Source organism: Acyrthosiphon pisum, chromosome A2 (assembly GCF_005508785.2).
Source record: "Acyrthosiphon pisum isolate AL4f chromosome A2, pea_aphid_22Mar2018_4r6ur, whole genome shotgun sequence".
Lineage (NCBI taxonomy): Eukaryota > Metazoa > Arthropoda > Insecta > Hemiptera > Aphididae > Acyrthosiphon > Acyrthosiphon pisum.
This window is the reverse complement of record NC_042495.1, coordinates 18,428-41,476: the sequence shown is the minus strand read 5'-3', so window position 1 is coordinate 41,476 and position 23,049 is coordinate 18,428. Positions and strand designations below refer to the sequence as shown.

The 23,049-nt window shown below is 29.6% G+C and overlaps 1 protein-coding gene across 1 annotated transcript in view; it reads left to right on the top strand.

Moving 5' to 3' along the window:
• Nucleotides 1-18,046, top strand: part of LOC100165749 (probable ATP-dependent RNA helicase DDX31) — an 18,522-nt gene extending 476 nt beyond the window's left edge. The window contains exons 3-13 of the mRNA XM_008182195.2: nucleotides 1-69; nucleotides 137-367; nucleotides 1,088-1,354; nucleotides 1,420-1,640; nucleotides 2,992-3,250; nucleotides 3,312-3,503; nucleotides 3,954-4,144; nucleotides 4,308-4,368; nucleotides 4,494-4,593; nucleotides 6,070-6,235; nucleotides 17,837-18,046. Of these exons, the coding sequence (XP_008180417.1) occupies nucleotides 1-69; nucleotides 137-367; nucleotides 1,088-1,354; nucleotides 1,420-1,640; nucleotides 2,992-3,250; nucleotides 3,312-3,503; nucleotides 3,954-4,144; nucleotides 4,308-4,368; nucleotides 4,494-4,593; nucleotides 6,070-6,235; nucleotides 17,837-17,960 (1,881 nt within the window). The 3' untranslated portion in view covers nucleotides 17,961-18,046. The remainder of the gene's footprint in view (nucleotides 70-136; nucleotides 368-1,087; nucleotides 1,355-1,419; nucleotides 1,641-2,991; nucleotides 3,251-3,311; nucleotides 3,504-3,953; nucleotides 4,145-4,307; nucleotides 4,369-4,493; nucleotides 4,594-6,069; nucleotides 6,236-17,836) is intronic.
• Nucleotides 18,047-23,049: the final 5,003 nt, after the last annotated feature.

Below are 23,049 nucleotides of genomic sequence, written 5' to 3'. Positions count from 1 at the left end.
AATCGCGAAAAAGATCCTGTAAATTCAAAAATATTTGGTGTTAATAGAAGATCAAATTTTTCAAGAAAAGTAAAAATAACTAATGCACTATACAACATTTTGTTGAGTACTAATTAAGCTGTTTTTCTGTTTGCAGGAGAAAGGAAATGATGCCAGATTAAATGGAAAAAATTCAAATTATCAAAAGAAAAATAACAATGACAGAAAAAATGGATACATGACTTCAATGTTCAGAAATAACCCAGAAGTACAATTACCTGTGGCCATACTCAATAAACAAGTTGACATTCAAGCTAGTAACAAAAATAGGAATTCATTGTTTTCCACTTCAACATATAAAGATTTAACCGATCTACATGCACATATGGTATGTTAAGAACATCTATTTTTCTTCTATGATTAGTAATATCTTTATTAATGCTTGATAATATTATATTAACTTTAGAATATTTCCATAAAGTATTAATTTTTTTTTTTTAGTTATTCAACTATAGTTCATATTAGATGCTTGAAAAATCATATGAACCAAAATGTTTTATATTACTTACAGGTTAATTTTTGGTTTTTAATAAGTTGATAATCATATTATGTTCATTTTAATATGATAGATTCAGTCTCAATGAGATATACTATTAACCATAGTTAGGTAATAATGTAAAAATAATTTGGTTCGAATAGATAATTTTAAACTATTTTAGTTAATTAAATATAATTTGAAAGCTTAAAACAAAAAAAAATCAATAATATTACTGAGTTTAAAAGATTCATTATAAATTAATATCATAATGATTATTAGTTTAGAAATTGTTTATTTACCTAATATTTTTGGGTATGTCCATTTAAATGTTAAACAAATTATAGATTGTAGTTTGAATGATGAGGTCATTCTTGTTCACTATTAACATGTATTTTCAAGTATTTAAGTGTTATTTAAATAAATTATTGTTTCTAATTACTCATTGAAATAAGGCCATAACACTTAATGCTTCAAACACAAATAACTATTATTTATGTTATTTAGATAATACCTAGGTTTCAAGATATAATTGTACCTAACAATCATTTTTCATTTTTTCTCTGACAATAGGTTGCAAATTTGGAACAAACTCTAGGAGTGACAAAATTGACAACAGTTCAAAGTCAAACAATTCCAGTTTTACAATCTGGTAAAGATGCAATGGTTCAATCTGAGACGGGTAGTGGTAAAACATTTGCGTACGCTGTTCCGCTTATTGAGTCGTTACATAAGATTCGACCAAAACTATCTCGAACTGATGGCCTTAGGGCACTAATTATTTTGCCAACCAGAGAATTAGCATTACAGACCTATGAAAATTTTATCAAGTTATTAAAAGTAAGGTTATAAAAATATACAGAATTATAAATATCAAATTAATAAAAAAATATATAATTTTATAGCCTTACACATGGCTTGTACCTGGTATGTTTACGGGTGGTGAAAAAAGGAAATCTGAGAAGGCACGTATGAGAAAAGGCATCACAATACTTATAGGAACACCAGGACGACTATTGGACCATGCACAGAATACCAAGTCAATATCTTTTAAATCACTTCAATGGTTGATAATTGATGAAGCTGATAGAATGCTGGATCTTGGATATGAAAAAGATATTACAAGGTAAGGATATTCTTTTAACTGAAAAAGTAATTCAAGTATGTACCATGTAGCAGTGGCAAGCGTCATAGGAGGCAATGAGACTATAAAAACGTCTTCTCACTTAAAATACGGACAAATAAATTTAATAATAAATGAAATAAAATATTTATTTTACATATTTGAATGTCATAATGGTATATTATATAGGGTCTAATAATGTAAACCGTATGTCCACAAAAACTGTGCACATTCTATAACTCGGTTACTTACAATACTCAGTATCTTATATATATTTTAGAATTCTGTCAATGGGAGATTGATGATCCACGTCTAGTTTTGTGGCCCGCAAACAAAATTCAAAAATATGTATAGCGTACTGACTATACTCAGTTCAGGTTAAGATTGAACCGTGTCGCGCTTGCAGACTGAGCCGCCAAATAGTCTCTGAACCCCTATGCGATGGCTATGCGTTCTGTGATTGGCCGACAGTCATCGTCGATCGTCGGCGTCAGTGCAAGCCGCCATGCATACGCTCCCACCGGAATACACGAAAAAAACGTGTTTTGATTGAGCGAGCGGTTCAAACTTAATCTGAAGAGAGTATAATATGAGTAATTTAATTATACAGTGTACCCTGTTTTTGTAGACACATGATTTATAATTATATTTCAATATTTGTCAAAATCTATTCTGTTTGTTATACCATTATACAATGTATCAGAATTGACTAGATGCGAGCTCCACGTGCGAGGTGGCAATGCCTGACGTTGGTGGACGATTCTAGTAAAAATCCAAATACAAAAAAAAGTTCACTATATAATTTTCACTTCTATGAGCGGCCCATTTACATATTCAGTGGCCCAAAATTACATCTATAATTATTACGAGCTTATAGGTGGCCAATCGTATTTTAAACATGAATTTATTTTCACTCACACTCACACGACTGGCCCAAACTTTAAGCGGCCCACCGAGATTTTCTCGGTAGCTCGCCTAACCAATCTGGCCCTGGATACAGTGTGCCCTTCGAGAATTGGAACGTGAGTGGAGGTTATCGTTGCTCTATGAGTCGTGTCTCGTCATTCATTTTTTTGTTTATTTTATTTTTGCAGTATTCAACCACCGCAAAATCATTATTTTGGTTGGTTTTTATTTTAAAGTTTCTTTATTTCTTGTGTGATATTGTCTAAAATATATGAGTATCAATAATATTGTCATAAGGCTTGAATTTTTTTCAATGTTTCCCCAACTTAAAGACTAATGCCTTCACACTGCTATGAAGTATAGCCATTGATTTATATATTTTATCAATAGTATAGGTACTAGTTTATATAGCAATCTTGATTTTTTTATTTAAGTATTTGTGTTATAGTATTTTATCTGTCGTTGATGAACATCGTGATGAGTCTGTGCCTCGACAAACAGCCTTATTATCAGCAACTTTGTCTGAAGGAGTCCAGCGGCTTGCAGGATTGTCATTGAAAGATCCTGTTTACATTGATGCATCTTCAATAGGGAGTACAGATTCAGAATGCATGGCAATACCAGACAGTCTTTTACAATATTATGTTTTAGCTCCTCCTAAATTAAGACTAGTGACACTTTCCGGCGTTTTGTTACAAAAATTACAAGTAAAGATTAATTCAATTAAAAAATTAAAAAACTTATTCATAAACAAATTTATTTTTATAGAAAGGTCAAATTTCAAGCAAAACATTAGTTTTTATGGCCACTCAAGATATGGTTGACTTTTATACAGAATTATTAACCACTGTATTAACTTGCTTAACCATGTTCAAACTCCATGGTAATATGACTCAAGTAGAACGTATGGAAGTATTTAAATCGTTTAAGGCTGCAAATCATGGAGTTTTATTTTGCACTGTATGTTATTTATTTTCCATATTACAATAATTTATTTTAATTTAATTTGTATGTTAAGAGTTGGTTGAATTATTTAGTTTTGGTCGATATCAATTCAAAAAAGATAGTATAATATAAAACAGTATATTTTCATGAACTCAAACAATAAATACATATTATCAATATAAAATTAATAAAGTTTTCCTACAAATATTCATTGTATGTTACATCTAAATGTATAACTAAAAATATTTCTATTGAAATTTTTTTTTATTGTGGTTTTGAGTTTTACTTCCAAAATTAATTTATGTAAAAATATTTTATTAATTACAATGCTTGAAATATTAAGCATTTATAATTTTTATTATCATTAAAAAAAAAAACAGCTTTACTAAGTAAATGTGTATATTATTTGTGTATGGTAATATGGTGGTTAGATTATGGTATTTACTAACTATTGAATTTTTTTAGGATGTAGCATCAAGAGGTCTAGATTTACCGTTAGTAGATCGAATAATACAGTACAATGCTCCAATAACACCCACAGATTATGTTCATAGAGTTGGTCGAACTGCTAGAGTTGGGCAGAAGGGAGAAGCTACATTATTTTTGACACCACATGAAGCTATGTTTATAGCTAAACTTCAAGATCATTCTATTGTGTAAGACCTAGAATCAAATATTAATAGTAGATCATAACTCTTAAATAAATTTAAATACATTTAAATTACATTTAAGACTAGAGAAATTTTTAATAATTTGCTCTTAGTCATTATTTTATTATATTATAATAAAATAGTAAATATTATTGTACTTACATTTTAGAGCCTCTGAATTAAAAATGGATAAATGTTTGACATCAATTCTTACAATGGAATTTGAAGGTGTAAGTATATTAAAATTATTAATCAAGATATACTTGAATTTATTGTTTTTATTTATTTTACTCAATATTAAACTTATTATTATTTGCAAAAGCTATCTTTTATTTTAGTAATTACTTTTTATTAGGAACATGTTAAAACAGCTGAAATGGCGGCCAATGTATTACAATCTCGCTTTGAAACAGCAGTACTTGAACAAGATCGTCTTCATGAATTAGGGTGCAACGGTATATACTTTTATTAAATACTTTTGGTATTTGTGAAAGAATTAATTTAATATACTATTGTTTATATTTTACTTGTAATTCAGTACTTTGATAGTCTAATAAACATTTAATACTTTAAGGTTTAGATTAATTAGCGTATGCAGGCTACAGGGGTAATGTTTTAGGGTTCTAACCTCCCTGAAATGTTTTACTTCTAAAAAAAAAAATATTTACCACCATAATAAATATATTGAGAAGATTAATTATTAGTCATTTTTAATAGGTATAAATTAAATTGTAAAATAGCAATAACACCGAGAACATGGTTTTAGTTTTTTTTTTGCTGATTAAGAGCACGTCACAAGTGCCCAACATAGCAAATTTACGCTCAGCAGAACACGTTTAACTCGGTTAGTTTAAAAATTAGAGTGAATCGACTTATTACCACACTTGATGGTAAGAACATTATCTGTGTTTGTATGTGGGTTTTTTTACGATAGTTCAGTTTTTAAGTGAGTTTTGAGCATTTTTAATTTACGCTATTTTATATATGCATAACTTACTAAAAAATTGAACTATCGTATAAAACCCACATACAAATACAGATAATCTACATACTATCAAGTTTCATAATAGGTCAGATTCACTCTAATTTTTAAGCTAACGTAGCTAAACGCATTCTCCTGACCGTAAATTTGGTATGTTACGCACTTTTAAGACGAAAACAACAAATGGCTGTGAACGTCCTCTTAATAACATTGCAAAACGTCTGAGCGTTAATTCAGTAAAAAATCTATGGGGTGGGGGATACCTAGAAATATCAATTAACATATATCAACAACTTACATGTCAAGTTAGGAAATACTTTGGGGGGCTAAGACCCCCCCCTCTACCCCATTGGACACTAACCATGCATTTGTTGTCTCAGTCTTACAAATGTACGGCATATCAAATTTTTGTTCACTGATTTCATTAGTGTGCTGTTAGTTTTGATATTAGAGTGAATTGACCTACTATCAAACTTTTAGTTAAGAATTTTATCTGTGCTTAAGCTTTGGCTTTTATTTAATAAATTAATGTTCAAGAGAAATATGAGCATTTTTAATTTTTGATATTTCACATACCTATATCTTGCTTGAAATATTAAAATATTAAATAATCGAGGCCGCTTAAGCACAATTTATGTTATTACCTAAAAGTTTGATAATATGACTTATAAATTGACCATTCACTCTAATATCAAAACTAACAGCACACTATTAAAACTAGTAAACAAAAATTGTCCATGTTGTACGTGTGTAAGACAGAGACAATAAATGCATGGGTAACGTCCTCTTAAACATCATAACTTGATAGATATTAAACCATTGAGTAACATTTAATATTAAATAATAAATAACAAATATATTAGATTTCCACTACACAATTCCAATTTTTACTAATAATTATTGCTATTATTAAATACTGAAATATTTACTATTTAATTTTGTATTACAGCTTTCAAGTCATGGGTTAGATCTTATGCAAGTTATCCAAAAAGTAGTCGAGAAGTTTTTAACTTCAAAGATTGCCATCTTGGTCACTACGCTAAGAGCTTTGCCATACGAGATGCGCCAAGAATAATTGGAGGAATTGGTAAACCAAAAAAAGATCCTAGAATGAAGTTAGTAAACTTTATTAACTTACACTTACTTAAACTTTTTATCATAATTAAATCAAACAAGAATAAAGATGTATCAATATTTAAATATAAAAATAATTTTTCTACAAAACAATTCTTTTTTTATTATATTATGAACATTGTACAATGTCAGTTATATTATTACTTGATATCTAACAATTTTTCAAACTAATTTTTTTAAAAACAAAATGTAAAAAAAAAAGGATACATCTTTACTTTTACATACATAAATTATTAATATATTATAAATTATAATAATAGAGCATATAAACTGTAATTAATTGTTTAAAAAAGATAAAATACTAAGTGAGAATAATAACAACTTTTGGTGTGTAAAACACCTTTAGGTTACCAAAGGACATAATATATTTAAGTAACAATTTCCTTACTTTTTAGTTTTATTATAATAATAGAATAATTTAGATTAATAGTAAAACTTTGTTTTAAACATGGTTAATTGCTAAATATGTCAATTAAATTTAATAATATAAAATTCAATACCTTGGTAGAGATTTTGTAGGTTTTGATAATTTAATTTAAAGCTGGTTAGTAGGTATAAAGAATTAGTATATCATTTTGAAATTATTGAGAAATTTGAAGGTAAACATATTTTTGTATTCATTTTCACTTTGTAAAGTATCTTAGTTTTTGTGTGCATTAAATTTCTAATTTGTAGACATTAACTTTTAAAATATATGCATTTATACCACTCAACACATGTAACATTAATTATAATGTTATTTATTCAGTCTTAGCCCAATCATTTAACTGAATTTTATACAATTTGAAATGATTTTTCACAACTGCTCATGATTTGTCCAGTTATAGTTGTAATATTGTTAAGGTCTGGTGGACTGGAAAATTGATATTGAAAATACAACTCTTAAGTTTATTTTTTAAACATTTTATTTTCTTTAGTTCAGGTAATTGATTCACAAGATACGATTGTTAGTGTTGTGAACGTTAAGTGAAACTATTTTTGGCCTTAAACGTTTCATTATAGATTACTGTTAGTTATGTCATATTATATTCAAGGTAATCAAATTGCAGTACTTTAATATTTGTAATAAATAAATAAATTGTATGTGTTAATCAACAATTTAAGAATAATAAGCGATTAGACCTTGGGCGTATTTAAGTAAACCATTATTAGGCATAGTTTATTATGCTAGAGTATCAATGTGGTACCACACCAATAGAATTTAAATAAATTAGAACATGTAGATATTAGAACTATAGATGTGCATTACTGCTACTATTTTTAGGAAATAAAATATTTAAAGAAAAACATGTAGGATGTTAGCAATCAAAATATTCACGGTACTGACTTAATGTGTACAGCTTTATTCATTTGACTCGAAATGAAATGTTAACAAATATTCATTTTTTTGGCTGGAAGATTTGCACCATTTTTCTCTTAAGTACCCGATTGTTCCGAACTGTGTGATAATCAATTTCAAACACAAAGGACGACAGCAAAAGTGTGAAAATGGAACGGTTTTCCTTCAAACACTCCACTTTCCATTGTGTAAATGATTGTAGTATGATTACTGTGTTCAGCTTACTGAAAAATTACTCTTAATTTGTTTTCCTGGCTAAGATGATGGATTCTATACTATCTGCATATTGTTGTACATATGTAGTACTGCTGTGTCTGTACTGTTTCATATATTTTAACAAACAAATGGAAAATTCAATGTAAACGAAAACTGAGATAGGAAATGAAATTGTCTGTAAATCGGTAACGATATAGACATATCATATGCCTACAAGTTACAACAATAGTATATTAATTTATTCCACATCTGTCTCAAAGTTTCCGTACGTATTGTTAAAAAATACAAAATATATTTCCACCATATTATATGCGTAATAACACATTATTACAATATTGTTCAGTATATATAAAAAAAAAAATGTAGTGCAGACGTGCAGTGTTCGATAAGACTATGAGTGATAGTGATTATGCACTCAATAAAATACTGCAGTGTTAAGTCACGACTCACGAAGATTAAAATAGTAAATAAGTATTAATGTTTATTACTTTCACGGAAATAAATTTCAGTATATTTAAAATATTTTCTAGTTTTTATTGTTTATTTTTTACTTAGAAATATGCGTAGGTGTACTTGTATAGAATTGTAACAATTTTTCTAAACTATTAAGTTTCATGTATGATACTATAATGTTGAGCAGAATTCTTACAAGTATTGAAATATTATTCAGAGACAAATTTATTGTCTTAGTGGTGTTTTTTTATTGTTTCAAATTTGAATACCATAATTTTTAACATTATTGATGGTTTACTCAAAAACTAAAAAGTGATTATGAAAGTATTTACTTAAAAATTCTAAAATTTTATTTTTAAATTTTAACCAACTGTATTTCTATTTACAAATGTTCTTATATACTTCAAGTCCACATAATACTCATGAGCATTAATCAATTGTTCAGTTTCCGTACTTCAGCACTTAATCCAAGTCGAATTTTAGGTGGCTGATTTCCATTATTTCTCTTTTACCTTCATCTTAATTATTAGATAAATTCATTATTTATTTATGATATCAAATTTTTTAATAGTTAATTTTTAATTCTTTGTTAAGCATTGTCGTAGTTATTATTTGTCATTAAGATTTTTTTTTGTATAAACTACTTAAGTAATATTTACACGATATAACCAATGGAAATTAAGTGCCCATATTTTAGAAATTACTGTGTACTATACAATTTAAAATGAAAAAGAATTACATTGTGTTGTTGTCAGGCTTGTTACTGATTAACGTGATGTAATAATAATATATTTCATACATAATATATTATACGTCTTAAGCTGCGCCATAGGATTATTTTTTTAATTTTCCGGCTGGAAGATGAAACGTTTCTGAAACGATCTATTATAGATATTGTGTCTTCGTCGTCTCAAGTCATAATAATATATAATATGAGGTCCGATTGTTATTTATTTTGTTATTAGTTCTACAGTTTGTAGCAACAATGCCTAGGCGATGCGTACTTGAAAAGATTTTGGTTACAGGTCAATTGTTATTGTCGAAGCGGTTCAGCTGGAAAATCGGGCTCTGGGTACCGAGGGGAAGGGTAAACAACAATAAGATATCCAATTATTTGGCTCGGACCAATTACCGATTGGATGTGCGCCTTGGGTTTCCCGATTATGTAACCGCATATGCGCCACATAATCTTCAAGGACGATTGGAACATTTTTCTTGTCCTTTTTCCATCGGCCGTACGCCTATAATATATTATGATAAACTCTTAAAAAATATAAACGAAAGTATTCTAATATTATTATTATTTATTTACCATGCATGTATTTATAATGTCAATGTACTATTGTAGACCGTATAGGACATAGGTACTCGTATATACTATCAATAGTTAAGAAAAACATGTATAATAATATGTCACTCCCTCAAGAGTCAGTATAGGATACTATAGGGTATGACACTAAGACCGTGCCGTTATCTGTGTTTTGTCGTCAAATTATTTACGAATCTAATATACCTACCAAAGTACCAATAGGTAAACTTATTTAGTTATATATGATACATATTAGTCTTTACACACATACATAATAATATATTATAGTTACTATGATATATTATATTTGTTATATTTAACTAATAATTATCAAATTGTTGTCGTCTGGATTTTATTTCTTATTATTATATCATTAATATAACATATTAAAACCAACAAGACATAAAATGTGAAAAAAACATTTTTATACGATCATGGCTGCATTAATCAACACCCACTAAGTTCTAAAAAAAAAATTTTAAATAACTTTACATCCGCTATTTGTTTTATGTACGAGTAACCGTAATTATAACAACTAATTAGACTGCTAATGAATTAGCAAATACATATAGTTAGTTGTATTTTTAAATCATTTTTATTTTGACATGTATTATTATTATATTGTAAGACATTTTTGGTATCAAATATTATTACCGATTATTGCTACGTATATGTATTTAGTATTTACACTATATATAAACCGTTTATACCGACATTCAACAGGGAAAAATTAACATCTGATATGTGTACCTATATTATATATGCATATATCATGATAGATAGTATAACACAATTACCATAAATTCGATAAAAAAAATTCTGAAAACTCGAGGGACAATATAATTAATAAACACATATTGAATTCTGCAGCGAAGCCAAAAAAATGATTTTTCATGCGTCCCCTTAAGAAGAGCTGGGAAACTGCAAATTATAGAGTTATAATACCAATATACCTACCACGTATATTTTAAACGTACACAGTTACTATAGTCTTAAATTTTGTTTAATCTTAAGAAAAAATTAATCAAAGGACATAATATTATATACAGTTAACTTTTAGAGCAACTCTCACCCCAAGCCTTTGATCTCCAGCAGTTTGTCCTAAAGACTCCCTGGCAACTATTCAAACGGTATCTATATTAATATATTATGTAACGAAACTGTATAATACAATAATCTTCCTAGTCTGATCATGTTTATCATCATCATCAGTCAATTAACTTATGGTAGCCGTCCACGGTTAATACATAATATAGTGAAGGTATATATATTTAAATGTAAAAAATTTCGATATTGCGTTTAGCTGAGTAACTATCACCTATTATCCATATTTATATACACCGTCTTCAATACGCGTTATTTATCGATATATAATATAACAATATATTTAGTACCTATATAATTTAGTATAAATAAGTGAGAGAAGAAAGACGCAGGTAACACACTGCAGTATATAACAGACAAACGGGTTACATTATATATTCGCCTCGATTTGATATAGATACTATTATATCTACAACAAAACACTATATAATATCATATAATTGCACCCAAATAAATCTTTCAAAACGCGTTTCATTTATTTCTTGGCAATATCACAACAGCCCATTAAATTATTTCCCTTAATTTCCCTTGTTAATTTCTGTTGACAAATCACCAGTAATTTTGATCTTGGACACTTATAATAATTTTTTCTTCACTAACAACGTGTAATTTGCCGCAGTGCTGCAGTATGTGTAATGTGTATAGTTACAGAATTCTGTAGCAGTTTATTACTAACACGCGGTATGTAAACTCATTTTATCGGAAAACGCATGGTTTATACCGGGTGATCCATTTAACGTAAGACACTCATTATTTCAAAAAGTATTAACGTTCTTGAAAATAATGACAATATTATTTCTGACAAAAACTCTTACTACTTTTTATCGGTATCACTTTTATCAATAACATTGAAAGCGCTAAGTCCTAACTCCTAATTATTTTTATTTATTGTTTTTATTTAATTATCACCTTTTGATCAGTAAAAAGGCTTCAATCTTCAATTTTTTAGTGATTTCTGGTAGCAAATGTGGTCTAGTTAGTACTTTGAGACTTGTAATGGAAGGGGTTGATTAAAAGTAAGTTCCCAATACGTTCAGATACTTGAAATGTTCACAAAATATTTGTATAGAAGCTCTTTTTGTGGTATAATTATAGATATTTGAAACTGTCGACTTTTTAGTTTGTTTTTTTATTCATGCATGATGAATTTTATGTTTGTCAAAAAACTTGAACATTTAATACGGCGTTCTTCTTAAGTTGTTTCTTAAGTTGTTCTTACAAGAATACAATGTCAACATTTTATTAAAATATTGCATCAAAATATGTTGGTGCAATTGGCTAACTATATATTATAATGGATGTGATTTATTTGGAGAAAAAATAAGTTCTACCTACTGTATTACTACTAATAGAAAAACAAATAACTAATAGTTATATATTAAATAAATAATAAAACACATCCATAGAATAGTGTTTGACTCACTGTTTTCGTTTAGTTTCCGTTTTTCGTATCCAATGATTTATCATTGATTTCAAATTAACACATCCTTTACAGTGACCGACGACCGTCTAAATGACCAAGTATACTCGACGCCCACTACCTATATGTTTTTGTTGTAAAAGTATGGTATAACCCTGATTTAAAATATGTATACACTCGAAGAATCGAGCATCTAAAATAAAAATGTGTCAAGTTTATTTTGGTTTATAATACATAATTTTTTAATGATTTAATATATCTTGTAAGAATTTATTAAATGTTGGAATGGGCATATGATGTAAACATGACTCGATTTAATATGTAAAAATTACAGGAAACACTCGCTTAAAAATACAAAAATAGCGAAACATAAATTTAAAAATTCGTAAGAATAAACATGGCTTTCAACTGTTGAAAAATAAATAATTTTATAACTATAAATACTATATTTAAAAAAAAAAACTACTTAATTTCTACTTTATACCCGTAAAAACGGTTTTCTATAATAATATACAGTAATAATGCGCCATTATATAATGCCAATATATTATAGTGTGTGTGTTTTGTGCGATTTATAAATATGTATAGACGAACCCCGTATATGTCAAGCGTTGATAGTATACCTACTTGATACACATATATATAGGTAGGTACTACCTACGTAGTTTTTTCGTGATATTTTCGATTCCCGGAGTTGGATTAAAAATTCGTTTCGTCCGCCGCCCGCCGCCCGCCGGGGTCGACGCTGTTTAAAAACTTATTAATTTCTCGACGCACACTGATTATAATCGAACAACAATCTCATTGTTTATAAGGCAAGCGCGAGGAAAAAAAATTTAAACACAAAAAGGATATATGTATGTATACCGTACAGATACACGAAGAAGAAGGTTTTTAAATTCTGGTAGCTGCAGGGGTTCTCATAGTCTGCCCCCCATCGGTCCTGTGTTTATCGGTCGCAGCTCCCGTCTGACGAAATCCTTTCATCATTATCGCCGCATCACACCCTTTTGTTTGATACGCGCACATACTCACTCGATCACTATTGTATAGCGTAGAACTTGATACATATTATATACTGCACCAGCAGATATAGACACGTTATTAACTGCTGCCTCACTTATTATTATTATCATTACCATCATCATCAATTGTGTTATAATGATTAAAATGGTTCGGGGGCCTTTTTCCGATCCTCTTTTGTTGACGACTAATAAACATTATGTCGAGACAATGGTTGGTTTTTTATTCACTCGTCCTATGCCTATTATAGTTTATCAATAAATTTTAGAAAAATTTTACAATTTTTTTTTTGATGCATCGTTATACTGTATAAATATTGTAACTATATGCCAATATTATATTATACCTACTATTGTGGCGCGTTTACTTATATTTTTCTATATAACATATTTTCGCCTAAATAGTCTTTGCTAAAAAAATGAAATGGTTATAATTACACCGTTGTTGTAATGTTGTGTATTATGTGTAGGTGTACATCAATGTAACTAATTTAATCAAACCAATTGTAATAATAATATATATATAGGTATATACAGTGTCAAAATCTTAAATTAATTAATTAGTGTTATATTACACTATTATTATTAATTTTGCCATGGGAGGTCAATTATTTACGAAAAATATTATGGCAATTCGATTAAATATATTAGGTAATCAACAAACAGACACAGTGTAAGTTAAATTCAAATTGTTTGGTTGTATATCTTTATATAGATTATATTTCTGTATTATGTAAGATAATAAAATAATAATAAAATTTTTCTATTGAAATTATTCTTCGCTGAACTCTATATATGTTGTCATTAGTTGCAGATTAAAATGTCATGTAGGTATTGTATTAATTGGCAAATTTAAAAACTTTATTCATGAACACTATTAAAACTTAATATTCCGTTAAATGTTTGTATTAAATCCCCAAGAAAAAAATTTCCAAAATTTGTAATATTATCCACATAGCATTTTTTAATGAAAAAGATTGAATAATTAATATTTTTAAAACGTTTGATAAATACAACAATATTAATATTTAATTACACGTATGTAGGTATAGGTATTTACGATGAATTTATCAGATTTAAATATTGTACATAAGTTATTAATAAAAGTGTTAATGAATCATATAATGAAAATTAAAAAAAAACAAGTTAGGTGCCTATAATTTTAATATTGAATAGAATTTAATTTACTTTAATATTTATATCTATTATCATTTTCAAACAATAATATTTTGTTTTATATAATGAATATATTTTGAAGTTTTAACATTATTGTCAAAGTATAAGAAAACGGTGCAATAATAATTAATTTATTGACTATTATTATTTAGGTATTTCATAATTTAATATTTTGTGCCTATTATTCATCGAAATATATTATTACGAAGATTTTTATTCCGATTATCGTTTAGTATGGCGTATCTAATGCAGGGGTGCGATTCCACCCCTCGTATGACGCGTTATTATAGTGTTGGCGGTTGTTTGCAAGGATGAAACACCACATTATATTTAGGTATTAAGACAACGTACCTGGTTTTATAACGTGCGTGAGATGCGCAAATTGTATTGATAAATTATCGTCGTTGCACGGAGCGAGTTTTCCGTATAATAGGGATTTCTTCAGGACGAGGCGTTCGGAGAGGGTTTATTAGACGCAACCCCCTCTAAGAAAATGATGAGAAACGTTTGAAAAATAAACATCACCAGTAATGCTCGGCGCGTATGTATGTGATATAAAGTAGGGTGTTGTATTGCGCTTAATCCCGCGGTTGTTAATAATGATAGTCAACATCGGGCGTGCGCGAGCACACACGACAACAAAAGCGCCTTTCAAAACAGTAATTTATTTATTGTTCGAGACGCTCGTCGCTCGTCGTCCATTAATTTCTCAACTGGATCTCGACCATATCACAATCATAACAATAATGACAATAATGACAATAGTGATAATAATACAAGTCTTATACATATTAGATGTGTAAAACAAAAGGATATGCACCTCATCCCCCTCCCCAACCAAGTACAACCTATACTTTTATACATGATATTATGTGGTACCTACCTGTACGTAGAACTCACGACTGTCGACTGACATGCTCCCTTTATATCGTTATAATATAATATGTTACTGAAAGTCCCGAAATTGTAGTTGTTTGTCGACATTCTTGTTCGAAATTAAAAAAAGTTATATAACATAATAATTTCAAGCAATTAAGATGCATTTGGTCGGTAGTCGGGGTGTGAATATGTAAAAACCTAACAAAAATCGTTGGCTTCGATTGTATTAATAATTTATAATTTAGGCAGCTACCTATGTCCTCATATTTTTGATTGTAACACATAAAGACAAATATCTAAACGAATGTCTTAACGATATTGGATTTATGTTAGCCTTTAAGCATTAATTGAATCTGACTCCAGTTTTTTGTGTTTACACATCAACACTATGTTCAGAATTAAGAAATGGAAAATTGTTACATTAATCATAGTAATTGTGTTTGTACCTATTATATACATATATTTCAACTAAAGCAAAACTGAAAACGATAGAAAAATAGATTAACTCTAACTCGGGCGAAGTCGGGTAATTCGATATGCAGGGATGAGAATTATTTGATGGATTATTTGAGGGGATCATAAGCCCATCCCTCGGGTTTGTGGGCTCTTAGCATTTTTAGCACCCCCTGAAATTAGGGTCTATAAAAAAAAAGTCGTGCCGTTCAGCTATAATATGTTTGCACTCTCAGTTGTGTAACTAGATTTGACCGTTATCGGTGCAGGTGTCGCAATCGTGATTTTACACGTTTGACCGTCACCGCCGCCGCCGCCACCAACCCACCGCACGCGGTTGATTGGATAGTATAAGACAAATTGCCCGGCGATTATTCGAGGTATAACGCGATCGTTGTAAGAGTATATAGGAAATTACAAATTAGGTCGCGCCACCACTGGGGCGATTTTATATTTAGTAATCGCCACTAATCGGCTCTTTTGCACGGACAATTTAAATTTTCTACGGTCTCCTGCGAGCAAGCGAGCGCCGTACCAGATGCGAACGTCAACGTCGCCAAGACAGGTGCTATAGTTTATTTTGGCCGCGTTGAACCGCAAACGGTTTTCGATTAGTTTTAACAATATACAGAGTGATTCGTCAACCATGCTCACTCCCATTTTCACTTTAATAACAATCTTATTTAAATCTCGAATCTTGGAATTTTTAAGTATATATTACTATATTTTCAAATAGTTAGATTTGTCATACCATTGAAGGAATCTCCTGTGGCAATACCAAATTCTTTGTTTCAATTGTGATTTGAGAAACACACTTTTTTTTCGTACATTTTCAATGAAATTACTTTTTTTGAAAATGTTGATGCTTCATAATCGAAATTTGAATTATTTATTATTATGTTAATTGGCTTTGTGTATAACAAAGTCCACGACAGTACAAGGCTTGCAATATAGCTACGATGATTTAAAAACTATAGTGATTAATATTAATCGATCAACGTTTTATGTTGATCTATTATTATTATTATTATTACTATTATTTTTAGAATATACATTTTAATGAACTCAGAAACTACTTGTTCAAATTTCAATAAAAATACATTTTCAAAAAAAAAAAATCATCTGCTTAACATTTTCCAGTAAGAATTTTAGTTCCTTTTAAAAAAAATAAGTTTGTATCATCACAGGAGGACACTTTAAATGGGTAAGTAGGTAGGTAAAACTATTTGAAAATGTGGTCCTCGAGTAAATCTACTTTAAAATTCCAAAACTCAGGATTTAAATAAAAACATTATTAAATGAAGACATGGAGAAGCGCATACTTGGTGAATCACCCTGTACAACAATATGTATTGGTACTGTACCAATGGTACATAATGAGTTATTATTATTATACGCATTGTGCGTATTCCGCCGTATAGCCGGTTGACGTTGTCGCCAATGTGTATCGTGGCGCGGGTCACTGCATCCGTAAACGCGAATTTTTATTCAGGAAAATTGTACAATCCATACATGTATAAAAAAGAAATTAATTAATTGAGCATAAACGCACGCTGCAGAATAATGCATTCTGTACGACCGGAGAAACGCGAGTCGTTGACGGAACTCCGGAAGTCTATTTACTCAATTTTCTTATATTATATGAGATCCCATTTCCTATTTTTAGCCGACGAGTTAATTTGCCAGGAAGATGATTGATTATACGCTATTAATATTATAATAGTCTGCGATCGGAGAATTTGAGTATGGTTCTGTAGACGATTTCCAAATCGCCATTTCGCCATATTATCGTATACTTGTATTATCTTTTCGTGTGAGACATAATATTATATTATACCTAACGAAGAGGACACGGGATTGAAGGATTTTATACTTTTGTTTGTATTATACGTGTTTTCCAATCTCCAGAACTTGATACCATATTATACCTTAATATGTCCAGATATAACTATTTAAACGAATTTAAAATAAAAATAATTCTCCTGAACTCAACTTAGAAGGGGTTAGTTTGGGCAACGGCGATACCTATGTACAATACACATCGTGATTGGTTATGTTTTAAACGCTTTTTTAGATGTAATTTGACAGTTTTTATTGCAGTTATCGTACTTAAGAGCTTAGAAAATTAGAACATTTTGAGTTTATATTTTATATAGGTATAATATATCGATACAATATTAACAATTGCTGTTCACTATTATTGTTTTACAGAAATCAAAGAAAAATTCCTAAGGCCGACAGTGGCGCCCTGTTTAAGAAACGAAAATCTGATAAGGCTATATCGGCTTCAGAGTTCGACAGTGGAATGAAGGCGAAAAAAAGGAAGATGAATTGAAAACGGACACTCCATGTGCATTAATTTGTGTTTATGTAATCGACAACTGTTGTGACACATAATAAAGACAGATTTTTCCAAAATGATTTATTATTTTTATTTGTTTAAATACCATTTAGATTACGGAGACGGACAAGACGCGTAATATGCGTACAATTATTATAATTGCCCATTATAAAATATAGAACTATAATTGTAACAGAAATTGCTAATTTTTTTCAAATATCGAACGCTAATATTGTACGGTTTTACTCAAAAAAAAAGAAAAGAAAAAAGAATGCGTATTGTTATTATAGTTTTGCATGAGTCGTTCATAATGATGGTTTTGAAATGTTTCTGTAGGCGTACTGAGAGTTCGACACGTGTTATTATTTTATACATAATATACGAATGGCGAGTCGTATGTAACGAGGTAATGTGGTCAAAAAAAAAATCCATTTTATATATATATATTATTCGTACACATTTTCTATGTAAAATAAGGTTTGAAAACAAGACGTACAACAACTGGTAAACTGAATATCATACTCGTACTCTGGTATTTGTTTACGCGTTATTATTGTTGTACTTATATACGTATGCGTGCCTATACATCCAATGAAACAAATTTTGAGCATTTCACAATCCCATTTAAATTTTTTTATTATTATTAAATATTAATTAATTACGTACTATGATGATGCTGCAAAGTGTGAGAATTATCAACGCTATACATTCACACGTCGGCAGGTATAATATATTATTACCTATTAATTATTATACGCGCTTTAACAACGTTAGAATATAGGTAAGTACTGAGAGGATATAATATTATAGGTAGGTCATAATCTATCATAATAACGATTATAGTATACCGAACGAAATAATATTATGTTGTTTATTTGGTAACAATATTATATACTATAGTACTTATAGGTTGTATAATGCAATATATTATGCTAATATTTTTGAATTATTTTCCGTTCTCGCGTTCATTTAAATTTAAAACCTATTTTTTTGACTCGAAAAATAAGAAAATTTGGTTTTTTTGTATTTACTTCCAAATGTATACCTATTCGGCAGATAGAGCTGATTTGCGTAAAATTCTTTACGCAATATTAAAACCGTGGCGTTTGGGTTTAATATTATTAGATTTGAAACAATATTATTACATATTATATTGAAAATAATAATATTTCCGAGATAATGGTAATTTATTATACGCTGTCGAGTCTCGATAACTATTATATAGAAATAGTTCATATTTTTTAAGGATTTTGAAAATATGGTTCTTAAAAGTATACTCATACTTACAAATTAAAAAAATCAGAATTTGAATAATTTCCTTATTAAAGGGAAATAATGGGGGTGATTGGGTCAACATATTTAGTGAATCACCCTTTATAGTCGATATTACATTATAGTATTATATAGTATACTCTCGAATACTCAATATATACATATAGTCAATGATGTGGTCGAAATGACAACATAATTTATATACCCGATATTATATTATTATATCCAGAGGTTGGAGAGGCGTATACACTATTACAATAATTTATCATTACTCGTGTGATGTCTATGGAGTATTATATTATAATATTATTATTTTATTAAAGGGACAAATTATGTAATTGGCCAAGTGATGGTCCACTGCCTTCGACGAAGACGATGTGCGACGTTACGGCACACACTGCGATGCGTACACGCATGACGTGTACCTACCCATACTAGTACACTACCTAGGTATATAGGTACATACACACACACACACACACTCATTTTCTTAGCCCAAGGCTCAAGGTTAAATCAATGACCTCACCCGTGTGTGTCTTTTCCTCGCCAAGGATATTAACGATAATAATAATCGAAATTTTAGATAGCTTTGAGGTAGTAGCAATCGTCAGATCGGTACTTTGTTAAGCGTTTTCCATTAATGACTATAGAGCGCGATATAGGCGGCGGCAGGCCATCAGGTGTCTATCGTTTTATTCGTATAGGTAGGTGTGTGTGTGTGTGTATATATATATATACACGTGTGTAACGTGATGAATTTTAATTGTAATGTGCCACTACAATGAGAGAATACCACCGCCGCCGCCGGTAGCAGTGTTTTGTCCGATTCAATCACATGCGATAACACACACAAGCGCGCCCGCGTTAGATTTTAATAATAATATAATATTATTATAAAGGTAATATAATATACGCACTGCCGCAGAGGAGTCTTTATTTTATTCAAATAATCGTACTACCTATTATTATTATTGTTATAATAGACACGACGACACGGCAACTATGTAATATTGCGACACAATAAAAGACCCTCCGCGAGATATACCTATCGCGTGCTGTAAACACGTGTATTTATTATAAGCTTTGGTATAATGAGAACACGAAAATTGTATATTAATGTCCATTTCGAAGTTTAAATTATTTAAATAATTAATACATTATAATATCGTCGCATCATTGAGACCACGTTTCGAATTATAGGTATAGTCGCATCGAGGTGGAGACTTTGGGGGCCTAACTTATAACACCCACCCCGACCCGTAAATATTTTCATAATATTAAATATACTACCAAGTATCAATTTATTGTATAGCACCTACACACCCTTAAAATATATTAGTATCGGATAATAGGTAAGTCAAGAAAAATTTGTTTTTATCAATAAGGCAAAATTATCAATTATTATACGTCTTATAAATTTAGCTTCACTTACTGTTTTTCAAATTTCCCTAAATGCCTATATACAATATTATCAATATATTGAAAGATATTATGTAAATTGTAAATTCATTAAAGAAAGACAATAATATATTGGAAATATATAATTTAAAAACAGAACATTTGTTTAAAATAAAATAATAATATATGTAAGCCACTTATAGATAAATATTATACAAACTTTGTAGTCGGTGTAGATACACTAACGATGCACAAACGATCGCCCCGTTTTTGGACCCGAAATTCAAAATAAGTGGTGGCAGCGACATAATGGATCTAAAAATATATATATTTCTATGAATTTTAATATTTCCTGTTGCGTTATTCACTATTATCAAACATTTAACAAGATAAAAATAAAAATCATGTTCAACTGCTTTTTTCCACTTATATTACTGTATATGTTTCACCGAATATAATATAATATTTAAGAGGCTGTTCTGCACTACTGCAGTATTGCTGATGGCGCATTATATATCATTTACGTATGCTATTGCCTATTATGCAATATTGCACATTATGCATATGCATATCCCAACTTTTTTAGTGCATATTTTAAAGTTTTCTCAGTGAATCATTCCTTAATTAATATACGATATAGTTTGAATCGTTATTCCGTCATTCCGAAATACGCGCTTCTGCGGTATATCATCGCCACAGCTGTACCTACCTATTATATTATATTATAATATTATACGCGCGCGCCACGTATGTCATATATCATATTATTATATTATTAAATAGCTCCGGTACCTATGTAATGGCAAGTGGCGACGCCATTAATCCAGCAAACGACTGGCCAAATGTAATTTTAACTGTGATGATATTGTAGTATAGGTATGATATAATATTATGCTAGAAAAGTTTTTTTTTATTATTTTTATTACCGCACGCGCTAAATAATAAATATATATTATATAATGGATAATAATTATGCGCTCGATTATTAATATCTTCTTAAACACTCTCGTAGATCGCATCACTATGTACATTGCTGGAGTATTTTGAGGGACGTAGACGATGCTGTAGTCGGGGGTGGCCGAGGGGCGTGAGCTCTGAACATCGAAATTTCGAGGAACGGAAAATTGTATTCGATCTATCTATAAGCGCCAAAATACGTAATCGGTTAAGGACGTAATGCGTAAATAGTAGGTACATCATCTAGGTTTAAGTATAATAATTATATTATTATTAGTCATTCTCGTGTAAGTCCACTCACCAATAAGCGTTATGTGTACCGATAACTATATTATAATATTAACATGTTTTAGTTTAAGAGGATTTGCGGCAAAAACCTTAATAGTAGGTATATGCAATAAAAATCTCATAAATGCGAATAAAAAATTTAAGTCAATTTTTTTTTAAATTTATAAACAATACACTTAATCGTGGCTATCTTAATATTTTTTAATTTAAATTTGCATATACATGTATGTATTTAAATAAAATACATTATTTTGTTCATGATGCGTTCGTTTATAATCTTTTTTTAATAGACATGCTGGTCAACTATTATAATTTTTGTTATTTCTAATTTTTAATCATTTAATATTTTATATACTTTGAGTGGAAGCCGAAACCTGTAGTTGAATACTATGATGATCTTAAAACTAAATTCAAATAGGTATAATTTTAAAAATTAAAAATATTAAAAATTGTCGGCTTGAACTTGAAGCAGACTTTCTTCGAATAGTTTAATTTTGAAAGTAATACCTATAACTTATAACTTATAGGCTATAAGTATCATTCCATTTATAATAACGTATAGTACCTACTAAAGTCCTTCTATACAAAAGGCAAGTATCGATTCATTTTTTTCTAGTTTGTTGGTAAAATAGGTATATATATACCTATAGGTGATCGTAATTCCGGCTATTGTCAACCAACTCATCGTTATATTATTTTAATTTTTATAATATAATCCATACAAATGTATATAATATTGTTGACATTCGAAGAGGAGCATGACAGAAACAGATGACGGACATACAAATGCTTGTAGGCTGCATACAGGATCGATCGCGTCCGTGTGATGACTTATGTGTGTCGCATAATATGTCATATTATGATAGTCTATACATCGATTGACAGCACGCTGCAGCCTCTTCACCGTCCTCACCATCGACGTATATAATATGTGTATACTGCAAAGCATTTATGGCGTACCTATAGTATATATGGCTATCTATTGTTGTGGAATTAAACGACGACCATTGCGCTGTATTATATATCACTATATTATATAGGTATATTCGACCGCAATCAGTGGCGTAATTGAGAATGTTTCATGGGAGGGGATCAAAATAAATATGTATGGCAAACTTGTGGGGGGCTTTGCCCGTAATACATCATCAGATTTCTCTGTTTCTTTAAA